At 40.6% G+C, this 14,798-nt stretch overlaps 1 protein-coding gene across 7 annotated transcripts in view; it reads right to left on the bottom strand.

Annotated features, from left to right (window-relative positions):
* The window catches only part of LOC119026073 (VPS10 domain-containing receptor SorCS1), a 183,179-nt gene that overhangs the window by 45,485 nt on the left and 122,896 nt on the right, over nt 1-14,798 (bottom strand). For all 7 annotated transcript variants that reach the window (XR_005077035.1, XR_005077036.1, XR_005077037.1 and 4 more), the window contains exons 5-8: nt 7,542-7,615; nt 4,045-4,109; nt 1,816-1,934; nt 1,517-1,606 (exon numbers count right to left, since the gene is read on the bottom strand). Coding sequence is in view for 3 of the 7 variants with exons in the window: in XM_037110191.1 (XP_036966086.1) it covers nt 1,517-1,606; nt 1,816-1,934; nt 4,045-4,109; nt 7,542-7,615 (348 nt within the window). In the remaining 4 variants the exon portion in view is untranslated. The remainder of the gene's footprint in view (nt 1-1,516; nt 1,607-1,815; nt 1,935-4,044; nt 4,110-7,541; nt 7,616-14,798) is intronic.

Below are 14,798 nucleotides of genomic sequence, written 5' to 3'. Positions count from 1 at the left end.
GGTTTCTTTTTAACTTCTGGGATTATAGTGGCTTCATCCTCACTCCTGTTTATCAACCTGACTGCAGCAGCAATCCACGGAAGCGATAATTATAAAATGACACAGAGGTCAAACTCACTTTGCTAGTGGTGAACTTATCTTTATACAGCTACAGTGCTGATAAAGTCTATCTGATGTGACTAATGCAAAATGTTCATGGATGAGGTGTTTTGTTTGTTTTTTTTTCTTTTTCTTTTTTATATGGATGATGTAATGTTTAATTCAGGGGCCATTCCGCACCAACTCACCCAAAATCCAGAGCGTTTCCAAGTTCATGTCAAGAAACACTTTTTAAGTTATGAAATTTAGAAGTTTGCCCCTCTGAGCCAAATTTCAGCATTTCTGTGATTGATTGGATGTGTATTCTCGGCCTCACCAATCGATAATCATTCACTGGAAAAATGTCCTGAACATCCAAGAGACCCTAAGGAATTTTTGCAACATTCATTAATTTCAATAACTGTTGTCAAATGGTAAGAGCAATCACAAAATCATTGAATCACAAAAAAGGGCCAAACTTCAAAAATTCATAACTAAAAAAGTATTTGGCATACAGCTATAGGGTTTTACAAAGCCACGGATAGGTGGATCTAAAAGAAGTTTCAACATGATTTTCTTTTTCAAGAAACTCCATGACATGAACTTCAATTCTATAGCAGTCATTGTTATTTAGAATACAATGAAAAACTTTCTCTTGAATTTACTCTTTGAATACACATCCTAACAAAACAAAAACAAAGTCACAACATCTAAATTAACTGACTAATTTGAGAAGTACTGAATTTACATCTCTTAAGTCTCAGAGATGTGAAAACTTTTTTCCCCCCTGTATACTGTTCATACACCCCTGCTGGGTTTAATCATATTCAATAATTAGTCTCACTTCTCTGCTGTATTCACTTATTTGAACTAAGAGGATACTACAATCATTTACACTTTGCCAGGCCTATTGGGCAGAGATTATGCTGTTGAGGCCATGCTGTTTGGTTGTGTGCTTCATCTACCTCTGACTGTGCCAATAACACCTTGCAGTGAGCCGACAGCAACTGGAGCGCCTAGGGCTTGATTGAATAAAACATGTTTAATTGTCAATGGGGACGTGACAGGCAAGGCCATGAGCCCACGGAGCAGCGCGGAATAACAATTCTGGAAACACTGTAAGGGGTTACTTTCGGCCTTGATTTGCCCATAAATAACAAAGAGAGTGTCATGCAGAGCCAGCAATGAACTTGTGCTTTAATGCAACTTTAGCCCACATACCAAACAGTGCTGGAAGCACACCCTGTGTAACTGAATGCAGAACAGTTTGACGAATTGCTGCAATACCAGCTACATTTGAAATCTGTCTCACTGTTGTTATTGACACACGATAAGCTGTGGACTCTTGCTAAGGGTCAATTAAGTTTTTGTTAATCCTTAAGAACTCATGAGTATCTGTTCATGTCCATTTAAATGAATTCAACAATATACTTGTTACCTTAGGCAGAGTGTACTTGGGCAGCTTCATGGGTGTGAAGACATCTCTTTTAGCAGACACATAGTAGATTGGCCTCCCTGCCGTTGACACCTTAAGGTGATGAAACCGTTAAGTGAAAACATTTTGGAGTCACATAAAAAATAAAAAAAAAAAACAGATAAAGCATTTTTCACCACTTCAGGGAGGCATAAAACTGCAGTAATAGCACCTTTCTAAGAATGACCTTGAGAAATTCCTTCAAAATCGCCACACTTTCTGTGTCTGGTGCTTTTCAGTGAGCAAACTGGACAATTACCTACCTGGACAAAAACATACTCATCTTGCACCACCAGAGAATTGGGGTCAATGTAGCCGGGGAATGGTTTGCCCTTGTTGGCATCTGTGCAGTTCTGCAGCTTGCAGGTGACATACAGCGCCTCTGCTCCCACAAACACACACACACACACAAAGACACACACATACCCACACGTCAGGCCATGGCTTCAGTGATGGTATTAGCCAATGAAGAGAGGCAGCCTTCAACCAGGCCACACAGCCTCCTTTGGCCTCCTACATTACTCGTGTCAGTAAAGTGGTCCCAGTAAGGGAGGAGCTGTGTGGAGAGGAAGACAGATGACCAGCGAGGCGAATTGCTTTCTTTACCTTCTATCTCAGCGCTGGGAGAGAGCCTGTCCCCACGTGTTAGCCACTGCCAAAATGTGTCAGCTTCCACCATACGCAGCTGATCAACAGTGAGAGTCATCTGACACGGCTGATCTTTGCTATGTGTGCTTGTATGATTGGCTTCTCTCTGCTGTGTTGGCCTCAAAGAGAGCGCTCTGACAGAAAGGTGGCATTGACACGTCTTTTGAAACCTAAGGCTGAGGCTCAGGCTACAGACGTTTCAAAAGCGTACCTATTCTGATATCAGGTCATTACGAGAATCAATACAGACGTTCTTCTTTCTCAACCAGAACAAGATGACTTTAAGAATATTGGCGCAACACACACTCATGTGCATGTGCAAGCTGACTGAACAAAAGTGCAACAGCTTGCAATAGTTACGTATATACTTTTCAGTAAGAAAGCGGAAAGCAGGAGAAACAAGTCAGGGAGACGTGATATCCCAGTCAGATAGAAGATGTCAATATGCTAGCTAACGTTAGCCTCAAGGGCTGGAATGTTCATAGAGATATAGATATCATTTTTGGCAAGACCATCAGCAGTTTCAGGATGTCTCTCGCGCTCGTTACTGTGGTCCTGCGTGGAAAGTACTGACGTGATCATCCAGATATCAAACATCGGGGTGGCCCTGATGAGTCCTTGAGCAGTTTGGGAGACTGGATCTGTAAACCCCTACACATTGCCAGATAATCCGAGCTAAACAAAGCCCTTGTATGGGGGCTCAGGCTCTTCCAGACAAACTGCTGGGCCACCTACTGAGACACACTCTTCCTGTTAAGATTCACGTATTTCAAACTCCATTCCCCTCCAGGCTGGACAAACTGGATGAAGGCTTAGATCGTTCACAATGGATGCATAGGACGTGTTTCTCACACGTGTGTCGAGTGTGGCTGCTGTGTGACACGATCTAGAGATTCAGAGACTCGCCGACACGTGCACGGTTCTCAGCAAAAATTGCTCTTGTTCCCCTCCAGGTTTCTCGCTCTTTCAGCAGGGTAAAGGAAAAATCACGTCATCATATTTATCGATCATTATCAAAGTCAATGGCTGGCACTAAAGCAGCAGCTGCCACACAGCCTATGTGAAGACAAAAAGACGGGAGTGAGCAGCAGCAGCTCAGTAACACAGCTGCCACACAGCACACAGGCATCCAGTGTGTCCAGGTTGTAGCACATCTATCTATCTATCTATCTATCTATCTATCTATCTATCTATCTATCTATCTATCTATCTATCTATCTATCAGTCCAATCCATGGAGGTCCTACCCCCCAACAAACAGGACCCGAAGGTCCCTCTACAAATGTCCCTGTGCAGTGCCTGACACAAGAGGACACCCCCAAAGTCTTCTGACCGTACCTTTTATGGGTCAGAGCTGTTCTGGCTTTACAGGGGGAACCTGCACAATATTAAGTACGTGGTTTGAACGTCATGGCTGATCGGTGTGTATGCAAGTAAGGCATGTCTTGGGTAGATAAAGCAATAAATTGAAAAAATTATCTGAAAAAATTGACTTGCCTTCCAGACCTCCTGACCCCATACTGACTAAGGATGTTAAGTCAAATACTACATTAGTCCACAATATCCCAGTGTCAGTCAGGAGGATGAGTGATAGTTCTCCATACCCGCAACAGCACCACTGAGTAAAATCACTTGCTTTTAAAAGTATTTTAATATATGCATTACTTTTCTCTCCATTGTCATTGTGCGTCCCCAGACTTGTCCATTTCTGCTGTCCCTGTGCATTACCCTTCAGCAGAATTGTCCACACAACTCCCAGTTCCTCTGTACTTTAACACAATGCTCAGGATACACTACAAAGACACGAGAAAAATGGAGCGCTGAACTTGGAATTCAATTACTCACGTCCTTCAGAGATGCTGGTTTCCAGGTGAATTAGGCCCGGCTCTTTGTCCAAACCCATTTTCGACCTGAAAGGTAGACAAATGTGTTTCAGGAACATCACCATTGGTCTTTCTGCCTGCGGGCAGATGCCACCTACTGTATAGCTGCTGTCTGACCTGAGAGATTGTATGCTGCAAAGTCAGACAAATTTATTACTACAGAGAGGTTAAGCCAGGCGCTATGACAGTTGTGGTAAACATCAACAGGAATTGGCCACAGGAAATAACCGTGTCTTTGTCTTCATTGTGCTTGACAGTTTTAAGTGTAAGGGAAAAAGAACTTCAGGTTTACTGTGTGATCTAAATGTTTAGAGCCCCCAGAAGGTCCTTTTTCCCCCAGACAGATGGAGGAAGACGTTTCCTGACATCATTAGTAGAGGAAAAGCCATTGATTTTCTTGCTACTGTAGGGATGTCCGCAGATGGAATAGCGTATAATCATTATGGCATTAAAAATGTATTAAAAAGACTGGGGGATCAGAGGAGAGGCAAAGGCAGCACACATGGAGGGAGAGAGAATGAGCGCTGGAGAGAGATGGGGAAGAGAAAGAGAAAGAGAAAGAGAGAATGTGTGGACACATAGGACACACTTAAATGGAAAAAGGAATAAAAGGTGTGCGTGCGTGTGTGTGCGTGCATGTGTGTGTGTGTGTGTGTGTGTGTGTGTGTGTGTGTGTGTGTGTGTGTGTGTGTGTGTGAGGGGAATGAGAAGCCACCATGGCTTCAAACCATTATACTTATTGGTATTATTGGTGATTTCACAGATGAATCACAACTGTGAATACGTTGGCCTACTTACCTAAAATGCATTTCCATTTTCAATGAATAATCCATTCAGGTACCAAGAACAATGCGAGGTAAGAAAAGAATAAGTCTTTGACTTAAAGGACTTGTGTGGTTTCTTTTAACTTGTATTCATTGGGGACCTTCTACGCTGCTGGCCCACAGTGGTTGTTTGAATGATAATGGTTTGGAAAGCTGCATGCTCTTCGAGTAGTTTTTATGTCAGAACAGGTGGAAGAAAAATAGACATAGTCATGAGATGGAGCTGCTGCCTGCCAAGATATCACATAGAGGCAGCTGCAGATGTGCAACACATTTAATTGCTGCACTCAAAAACCCTCACAAACTGATTAGCTGACTATAGCGGTGACATTTAGAGTGCCGTTTTTTCGAGTTTGCACCGTACACACCCGACCTGTGCTGTGTGAGCAAGCACCACACAAATGAGCTTATGACTCCTCATCTTCTTAACATGTCTGGTCCCATGTACAGCAGGCGTAAGCTCCCTCTGCAGCCTCATTACCAGGGCTACCACCGAAACTACCGAACAGTGTGCGTCCCAAAATAGAACTTTGACAGCTTCTGCAGCATCAGCCCTCTAGGCTCCCTTCACTCCTGACTGCCCAGCTTGTTACTGCCCTGACAGTTCCGCCACAGTTTGTTAAGGTGAAAGCTTTTTGTTAGGTGTTAGTTATCGTACAAAGGCCAGACATGATAGATACTACTGAGTTGGACAGCTGTGTCGTGACAGTGAGACAATCGAAGTGGGAGACCGGGGACTGATAATGTGAAATGTAACAATTAAAGGTTGCCTGCTGAACATTCATCTGAAACCTGAACAGTCAGTATGCGACAGTTTCAAACGCAGAATTTCAAAATTTGGCTTGAAAAGCCTTGCTGACAGGAACCACATTATTTCAATCTTATAAATTTATTTCACCTCAATGGATCGCAATACTCTGATTGCACCCAAATATGATTTCAAAGCCTCTCTCCACAGCTGAACACTGTCAGTCACATAATGTAACTCTCTGCGACAGAGGATGATCAGGCATGTCAGACACATGAATAATGAAAACCTTAAAAACCTCTCTGGCTCCTGTCTGCTCTTCACTTTGTGGACAGGCAATGATATAGTCCGTCCGGGACATTTGCAAAGCCAAAAAATGCTCTTCATATGACTTTGAGTACAAGTTTTGCTGATCATCGCAGAATAATTGTTTTGTCCCAGTTCAATAATACTGCTGGGAGATGTCGATGAAGCTTCTCAGTCATCCATAGTAATTCTAAGTGCTAAGTCATAGGCAACCGGACTTGTTTCAGTTTCTTGACGATGTTTCACCTCTTATCCAAGAGGCTTCTCACATTTCTGCAGACTCTGTGTGGGAGTGTCCTTACAGAGTCATTAAGGACTTGTGTGAGCTCTGAGGTTCACAGCTGTTAGGGCCACTTGTGGGTTGGGACCCAACTGGCCTTCATGTAGGTTAATTTTCATACAGACTAAACGTTGTAAGAGGTAAAATTTTGAATGTGTAAAACTTGTGATGAACATTCTTTCTGTCAGCTGTCCTCATCGCAGCATTTTAAATTCCACTGAAATTGCACAAAGATTGTCTCCTCAAATAAGGGAAACATCACTATGTAATTTTGATGTTTTGAAAAGCAGAGAGTGGATAATGTGGTTTTGCTGTTCATGAAGACAGGGAGCTCTATCTTATGCTTGGCGCAGACCACTTCAAGAAGCAGGGCACAGCATAGCACAGTCATATTTCTGGTTTCAGACTGGCACAGTTGGCATTTTCATGCCCAGTGCCAACACTGTGGATATTACAAATGTACTTGTGCTCATCAGTGCATCCCTGGGTGTGTTGGTCTTAAAGTGCAGTGAGGCCAGGCATGCTGCTATCTCGAGGTAGGGAGAGTGACTGTGCCAGAGACCAACAAAAAGCTGGTCTAAAGTCAAAGGCGCAGTATTTTCCCTGCTATACAAAGGGTGCATTATTTGGATATTGGATCGGATCGTGCACCTAGTAATGTCACTTTAACAAACACAGCAAACTTTCACCAAAGCAGGTGAAGTTGATTCTCAGTCTCTTGTCCTAAATGGACAGATTGTTATCCCTGAAGTTTAAGTGACTTGGTGTTGTTTTTGCCTTTTTTTTGTAGTGTGGTTGGTACGTAGCTTATGTGTTGGTGTGAAGCAGTCATCTTTTTGATAAATCCTGGGACCATGTCTAAAAATATTCATTTGGGTGAATGAAAGTTAAATTGACTACATCTTTAAGTTTTGCTGTATTTTGAGGATCTACTGGCAGCTCTTGGCGTGGTTTAGATGTGACAACCAGTGAGAGAGGTGACTGTCCGTTTAAAAAAAAACAAACAAAAAAAAACAACCTTTGCAGTTGGCAACGGAGGTCCTTTTCCAAACAATTTCCTGACCAATGACTTCCAAGATCGTTCTGAATAACAAACCCCCTGGCATATCAGTATACATCAACATGGGCCTGAGCTGAAATGATTAATAGGTACTGGGTAAATGAAAAGCTCACAATTAGATTTTTTTTTTTCATTGAACAAAACACATGCTGAAACTGTATCATGGTGATGCGTTTAGATGTAGTTCCTAATTTATTCATAGCTACCAAATGTTTAACAATATCCAGATCTCTGTACTTACCAGTAGAAACGATTGGGAGCCACTCTTTCATGCACGACTTGCCATCTCCTCCCAAACTCCACCGAGCTGTAGAGCTGTAGCAAGACAACCAAGCACCAGTGAGCGTTCATACACAATTTTCACCAATTTTGTGCAGCACAAGCGTTCCTACTATCAAATGCCGTGTTTGCCCTCAATACGATGTGCATTCGCAAACAAGTTTTCTCTAGGTTTGTTTTCACACATTGATTTACTAAGTGGCTCAGTGATCCTTATAATAGAAGCAGTGTAACAACAAGTGGGAGGAGAACTCTCACGCTGCCACACACACACACACACACACACACACACACACACACAAACCCACTGTATGTACTTGTAAGTTCTTTATTTGAATCCACTAAATTAGATGAGTATTTACATAAGACTTGAATCCTGCAGATGAATAACACAGCATGAGAGATTTTTTGCCACACACACAATGAACTGCAAATTAAGATTGGAGCTATAAAGAAAATGTACTTAGCACAGGTTACTCGCCACTAAAGAAACGCACCTTGCTGCAACAAGGCTGTGAATGGAAAGCGGAGATGGGGAGAGGAGACCGAGCATTGCGGGTGGTCTCAATACAGCCATTGTTCACTAGTCAGTAAATCACCGGACTGCTGAGATTTTCCCATGCTGCACAGAATGGGTGGAGAATGCATGTGGAATCTCTGTGTAATGGAGCTAGCATAGAAATAAGAAATAAGAACCCTGCAGCATCTTAATTTGTTCCTGTGATTGTTCCATTTCAGAGGTCGATGTTTTAGCTGATTAAAGTAGTATTTTTTTTTAACCAAACTATTGAGTTAGGTCAATATTAAATGGTCCATCCACAGGATAATAAAATATTTAGATATTTACTGATTTTTTTTGGTTTTTTTTTTGGTTGTATTTCCAACTGAGATTTCTTCCTCCAAATATAATTTAAGTGAATGGAATTTAATTTGCAGAGCTCACAATGCTGAAAATTATATTTAATAACTTCTACATCTAAATCTTTTTTTTTTCCAGAACCAATTTTCCCTTTTTTTTATTGGACCTGCTTCCCAAAAAAAGGGAAGGTCTTTTTTTTTTTTTTTTTTTACGGTAACAACCAATATTTATGCAGAATGGAATAGAGCCACTTGTAGTTTATTGTTTTGGTATTTCTGCAAATTATTCAAATGCTTTTATCAACCTCATTTCTGGATGCAACGGGCAGATGTTTTCAGTGACAAAGGGCTTGATGAATTATTTCAGTTAAATATTAAAACAAATTTCATTTACTATTCAGTAAATGCTACTTGCTTGTCTAAGTTAGCGACTCACGGGTGAACATTGTGGAGCGTGTAGACCTGGTAATGTTCCTGTGGAATTGGTGGGTGCCGAAACAGAACAAATATTGGACTTTTATAATCAGTAAGTGGCCAACAACATGAATGTTAGTGGTGTTTTACATGTTAACGTGTTTGCAGCTACGCAACAAATTGACATCAAACACACACAAACAAACAAACAGAAAACTGAATAATGCAGTGAAATGTCTCTGCACCATTTTTTTGGTGCAGAGACAGTAATCTTACATCACTAGAGATAGTGCAGTACAGTAAAGTACAGTGTCCATAATGCCATTTCATAATTGATCTGATTCAGAAAAAAGGGTCTACAGTCTAAGCTGTTGGTAGAGAGACATCAGGAAAAGGTCCACATATCGGGCTCGGTGCAGTCATGCTCTGTGTCTTAGCCCCCTGTGCCCCAGACAGGCATTTCTTAGTTTGCATTCTGCCTACGTATTCTGTTGGCTGCTCAGTAGGTCAACAATCAAGCTGATATAGCCGCTAAAGTCCTTTTGTCTCCAAACACACCTACATCCTCTGACAAAGCACAATGGCAAATCCGTTGACTTTATAGCTTACAGCTGGGATTTAACAAGGCACAGAAAGTCATTTCAATGTTTTAAGCTGGACTTTTTTTTTATTTTCCATTTTAAGCATGGGCAGCCATGCATAATGTGTAAACAATCATTTATTAGCGGATAACAAAAATGTGACGCTGTTTGTTGTTTATTAATTTATTTTCTAATTATATGTATTTATTCTATCCTGACGGGTGGCGTGTGGGCCTGCATTTAAAAAGCGTCCATGGGGACTGTCAGATTATCACTCCGCTAACAACAGAGCTATTATTTGAATTCCTGACTTGCTTCATGATATTTTATTGTATCACAAACTATATATTCACTGTGACTACTGCATCTGGCGTGCGTATATTCTCATTCCAAACAGGGAGAGGCAAACAGCGTCGGTGTTGAGATTTCCATGACTCCCCTGCCAAGCTGTGCTAAGCAGATGCAAAGGGGATGTGGTTCGGGGAGGAGGTGGGGGTGGGGATGTGGGAAATCACTTTGACTAATTATCCTCCCACAGCAAGTTAGTATGTAGCCAAGCAAGTGACAGTGAAGAGGCAGAGAGCAGGAGACGGGAGAAAGTGAGGAGGGGTTGGAGGGATTGACGCAGCCTTCACAACCTCCAAGGGTCTCTCAATCAACAAATGCAGCAACACTGCCAGAGGGAGGTGAGGAAACTGAAAGAGAAGCAGTTTTTGTTTTGGGGTGGAGACAATGTGTGCGAGTTAGGGCATGGGTGAGGGATTGGGTGGGCGAGCGAGTCGGCACCTGACACATGAGGAGTGAAGACACAGCACAAACACACTCCAAGAACCACAGCCTGTTTCAGTCAAAGTTAAAGTCAAACAGCCCCTAAAGATGTCAGAAGAATATGTCAGCTGCTTAAGTCCAATAAATATAAAACTATTGTTCATTTTTATTTCATGGACAAAATGTTATCTGTGTTGTTAATCTTGTCACATAGGGTTATATTCTCCAATCTAGTGACTTGGACCCCTAAAGGGTCAAAACATACAGTGTATTTGTGGGTGTCATGAGATTAACATTTGTTAATTGTTTTTCAGACTTGCAATTGTCTGTGTATTGCTCATCTTTAGGTCTATATCATATCTTTAGGAGGATTACCATTCAATTACATTTTTCTACAGTGAAATAGAATAGTGTCTAGTTTCTTTAAAAATCAAGTAAAATTTAAATAAAACTATTAATAGTAATTGCATTCCTGCATTATACATAGTGATCAGTGTAGTTCATGTGCTAATGACATTGTATTCTGTACAAAATTAAAGTGTTTAGAATATATGAATATACTAGCATAGTTATTAATAAAACATGATGAAAGTTTGGATATTTTAGATATTCTGCAAAGAGCTGCCCTGAATTAAGCTTCTCAAGTACCTACAGCAGGGGTCTCGAACGGGCGGCCCCCGGGCCACTTCTGGCCCACACTCCCCCCTCCATCTGGCCCGTGACCTGATGTCATATGTGAAACAAGAAAATGTCATTTAATTATTTGTTTTAGGACTTTTACATTAATTTGAACTACACCTTCATTTGCAATTGAAAAACACAATTCTATTCTTATTTTTTTTTCTTAAAAGCAAATAATGTTTATTTTTGAAGTTGACTAGTCACAGGAAATGCAATGACTTCAGTAAGCACCGCTGACGTTCATCATAAATTCACCTACAGACCACAACAGCAGTTATTTTTCCACATTTGTAGACAAAGGATCATGTTTTAAATATGTCTGGGAGTAGTTTTATTCAGTCTGTGGGAGTAATGGACAGGAAGGAGCTGTTTGATGAACAGCTGCAGGTGACAGGATGCACACGTCCAACTCATCAGAGCGGCAGCAACTCCTTTTCCCTCATTAATGTTATCAGGTTACTTGTTATGAGTTGAAATCCCACATATTGCCAAACAGGCGCGTTAGCCTTTCGCTTTGACACCGATCCTCTGCCATCATCTTGTCAATCAGCTCTCCTAACTCTCTCCACGCTAAATGTTAAATATGACACCTGTTCTGTCTTCTCATTTATCTTGTTAAATATGAAGAAAATACGAGCTAAACTGGTTGCCAGGTGACTGGACAGAAATAAAGTACAACTGTATTTCATTTGTTGGTTCAGTGCAAGGTTTCAGTAAGGATTTCAAGAGTAGGGAAAAAAGGATTTATACTTACTGTTAACTAATGATAAAAATGCACACAAACTGCTGTTTGCATACTTGTATTATTATGTTGAAAATGGAAATAAAATAAAAATGTATAGAAATATTTCCCTTTCTGTTAGTACTCGAACTCTGTGGTGGCTCTCCCACGACATAACAATCCTGACAGGGACCCCAAGGTAATTTGAGTTTGAGACCCCTGACCTATAGGCAGTAGGCGATTTGAGGGAGTATGAGGGGGGGATGCTGTCCCCCTTCCTAGCAAAATTAGCAAAAAGCATCCCCTTTGTCAACCTGCCATCACTCTCCATCCCTTAGTAGCTGATAGTGTGTTACAAATCACAAGCGGTCACGATGAGCTCACAGACACACAGTGAAGTCAAGCTGGGCACGGCTTCTTTGCGATCCGGCTGCTTGGTTTATTTTTGACAGAAGCTGCAACAAGCTACACAGAGCAGACTGTGCTGGCAGGAAGTCAGAGACACAGGACAGGCATAGAGCATCCTGTCAGTTTTCAAAATTAAACACCCTGTACAGTCTCCCAATTGTATAAAAATTAAAAATGACCAGATCAACAAAAGTTTGCTTTTAATGTTCTAAAACCAAAATGTTTATTTCTGTTAGCATTTCAAGTGTGTCTGTTCAGAACATGGTGGCTTATGTTATGTTGCCAATTGTCATTTTTGTGCTGGTTTATAGTTTAACCATTAGTGAGGTAGCTGTTACATTTTCAGACACCAGCTGTTTTATCACCCATTGAAACGCACTCTGCTGAACAAACTATGTCATTACACCAATTTTAAATTACCCCAAGCATGTTTTTTCTGCATCATGCTTTTTAAATATAAGGTTTTAAAACCTTATAAATCAGCTGGTAAATCGATAAAGACAAACACTGATAAAGCGGTCGGGCTCTGCAATTCTGCACAATGTTCAATGTGTGTCCTCCAAGGAATTTAGATTGTAAAAAATTCTAAGGGGTCATGTGGGACATGCAACTTAAAATGACCCTGCTTGAAGTGTATTGTGAGAGACATAAGAACACCCTGCCTGAATAAACTCAGTCCATACAATTTAAAGGTGTATTTACTCATTACTTTAATACAGTTATAAAAAGACAATTGTAGTAGGGAGAAAAGGAAGATATCTGAATGAAATGGAGTTGTAGAATTAGAAATGTCACAGTTATGGTTAAGGTGTCCTGCAACAATGTCCTTTGGGAGGTGTACATAGGTGTGTTGGGGCAGGGCGGTGCTCCCATTGGGCCATCCCCCCTGTTAAACATTAACAAATCATCTACTGACTATAGGCTGTGTAAGGTCCATCAGTGTAAGGCGTATGTGTAGGTGATTAAGGTCATATGAAGGCCGTTGGTGCTGGTCAGAATCTGTGTCCATAGCCGTTTAGGCGGGGTTGCCTGGAATAGATAACTCAGGGCATACACTGCCTTTCTTGAATTCTGCTTGGAGGAATGTTGGATTACTTGAGAGTGTAAGGAAACAGCTTTCAGGATTTGTTCATTGTTGTCTTTAACTGAAACCTTAGCTAAATGAGGTACCTTTCTGTGCCAAGTTGTTGAATGGAGCAAAAAGAAACACCGACACAAGTGAGCATATCATTGTAGAAACTTGTGTCAGAAAATAATTACAGATCACACTAACTACAGGTCAGCCTTTTTAGCAAAGCCCTTCACAATTTGTCTGTCACACTCACAACCTGAATTTCCCCGGAAAGGATCACATTCGGTGCAAAATGCTTATCAGTGTCAACAAATGTAATAACTTGGTTAAAGATAAATATGTAATTCGATTCCAAAATGTCTAGTAAAAACTAGTTGTTATATATCTTGTATGAGTTGACTCAACATGGCAGAATAAATCCATTGAATGTTGCCCTATCCACTGAACCAGATGAATTAGGCAAATTTACATGTAATCACAATAGTTAGTGTTTTAGGTTTAATTATTATTATTATTATTATTATTATTATTATTATTATTATTATTATTATTATTATTATTATTATAGTGCATAGTGTCATTTTGATAACCATTATTAATAAACACTAGATGTACAGTGCAGTTAATTACAGTTTAGTTGATAGTTATTTAAGTGTTAACAAACAATGAAACACATTATACACAATTTATCAAGCAAATGCAAAGGTTTAGAAACGTTAGTTCTGTTTGTACTTTAGCTTCAGTTTCAGAATGGCCTTCCAATTACTGTTTATAGATAAACTACATTGTTTTTATGAACCATTTACAAAATGTTACAAACATTAGTTGCAGCTGTTCAATAAAAACTGCTTAATGCATGCTTTATAATGCACTTCATTGTAAAGCAGTGACATAGCTTTTAAATATGGACGAAGTAACTATAAACATGATTGTAAAGTGTTCACAATAACTAAAAAGCCTTGTGTGTCTAAAGTGGAGAGAGCAAACTATATTTGTCCACAAAGCATGAATCCTGCCACACTGCCCTCCCAAACGTGTGTCTTTCATTAGTGACAAAGCAGAAGAAAACACTCACGGTAGGAAGACGAGAGCTTTTGTCAGTGCTGGACTGAGAGTGCAAGCGTGGTTGTTTTCTGGAGGCAGTACGCAGGTAGATCGAGTACAAACGGAACTCGTTAAAAATGGCATGTTGTTTATGTGTTTCAGGCATTTCAGAATCACAGTAATTCGTATGGCTAAATATAAGCTATGGGTGTGTATATGTGTGGGTGTGTGTATGAGGGATTGTACTCCCTGCACATTAAAAGTGTGATTTTTGTTCCAGAGGGGACTCAGAGAGACAGGGACCGAGAGAGAGAGGCATGCTCTCACATATCCACATGTCTCCTCAGCAAAGGAGAATGCCTTCATTATTCATCTCGACTGAAACATTAAAACCAAATGGGCTGCTCTTCAGAAAAAAGCATTTTATTAATGCAAACTGTTATTTTAAGTTCACATGCACCGGGCCCTCCCTTATCTTCCTTCATTTGATCATTATTTAGCACAAGAAGTGTTATGAATCTGACCAGATGTCCAGTATCAGCTTCCACTAAATTACAGCTTTAAATATCCAGTGGAACAGACACAGTCGGTCAGTCAGTTCTATAAGGTTAAACAACCTTAGTGGCCAGCTGAAACATTAAAAAGTACAAAATAAGCTAGTCCAGTTGTATT

The sequence above is a fragment of the Acanthopagrus latus genome, chromosome 1 (genome assembly GCF_904848185.1).
Source record: "Acanthopagrus latus isolate v.2019 chromosome 1, fAcaLat1.1, whole genome shotgun sequence".
Taxonomy (NCBI): Eukaryota; Metazoa; Chordata; class Actinopteri; order Spariformes; family Sparidae; genus Acanthopagrus; species Acanthopagrus latus.
Note: the sequence above shows the minus strand (reverse complement) of the source record. Positions and strands in the feature narration are given on the sequence as shown.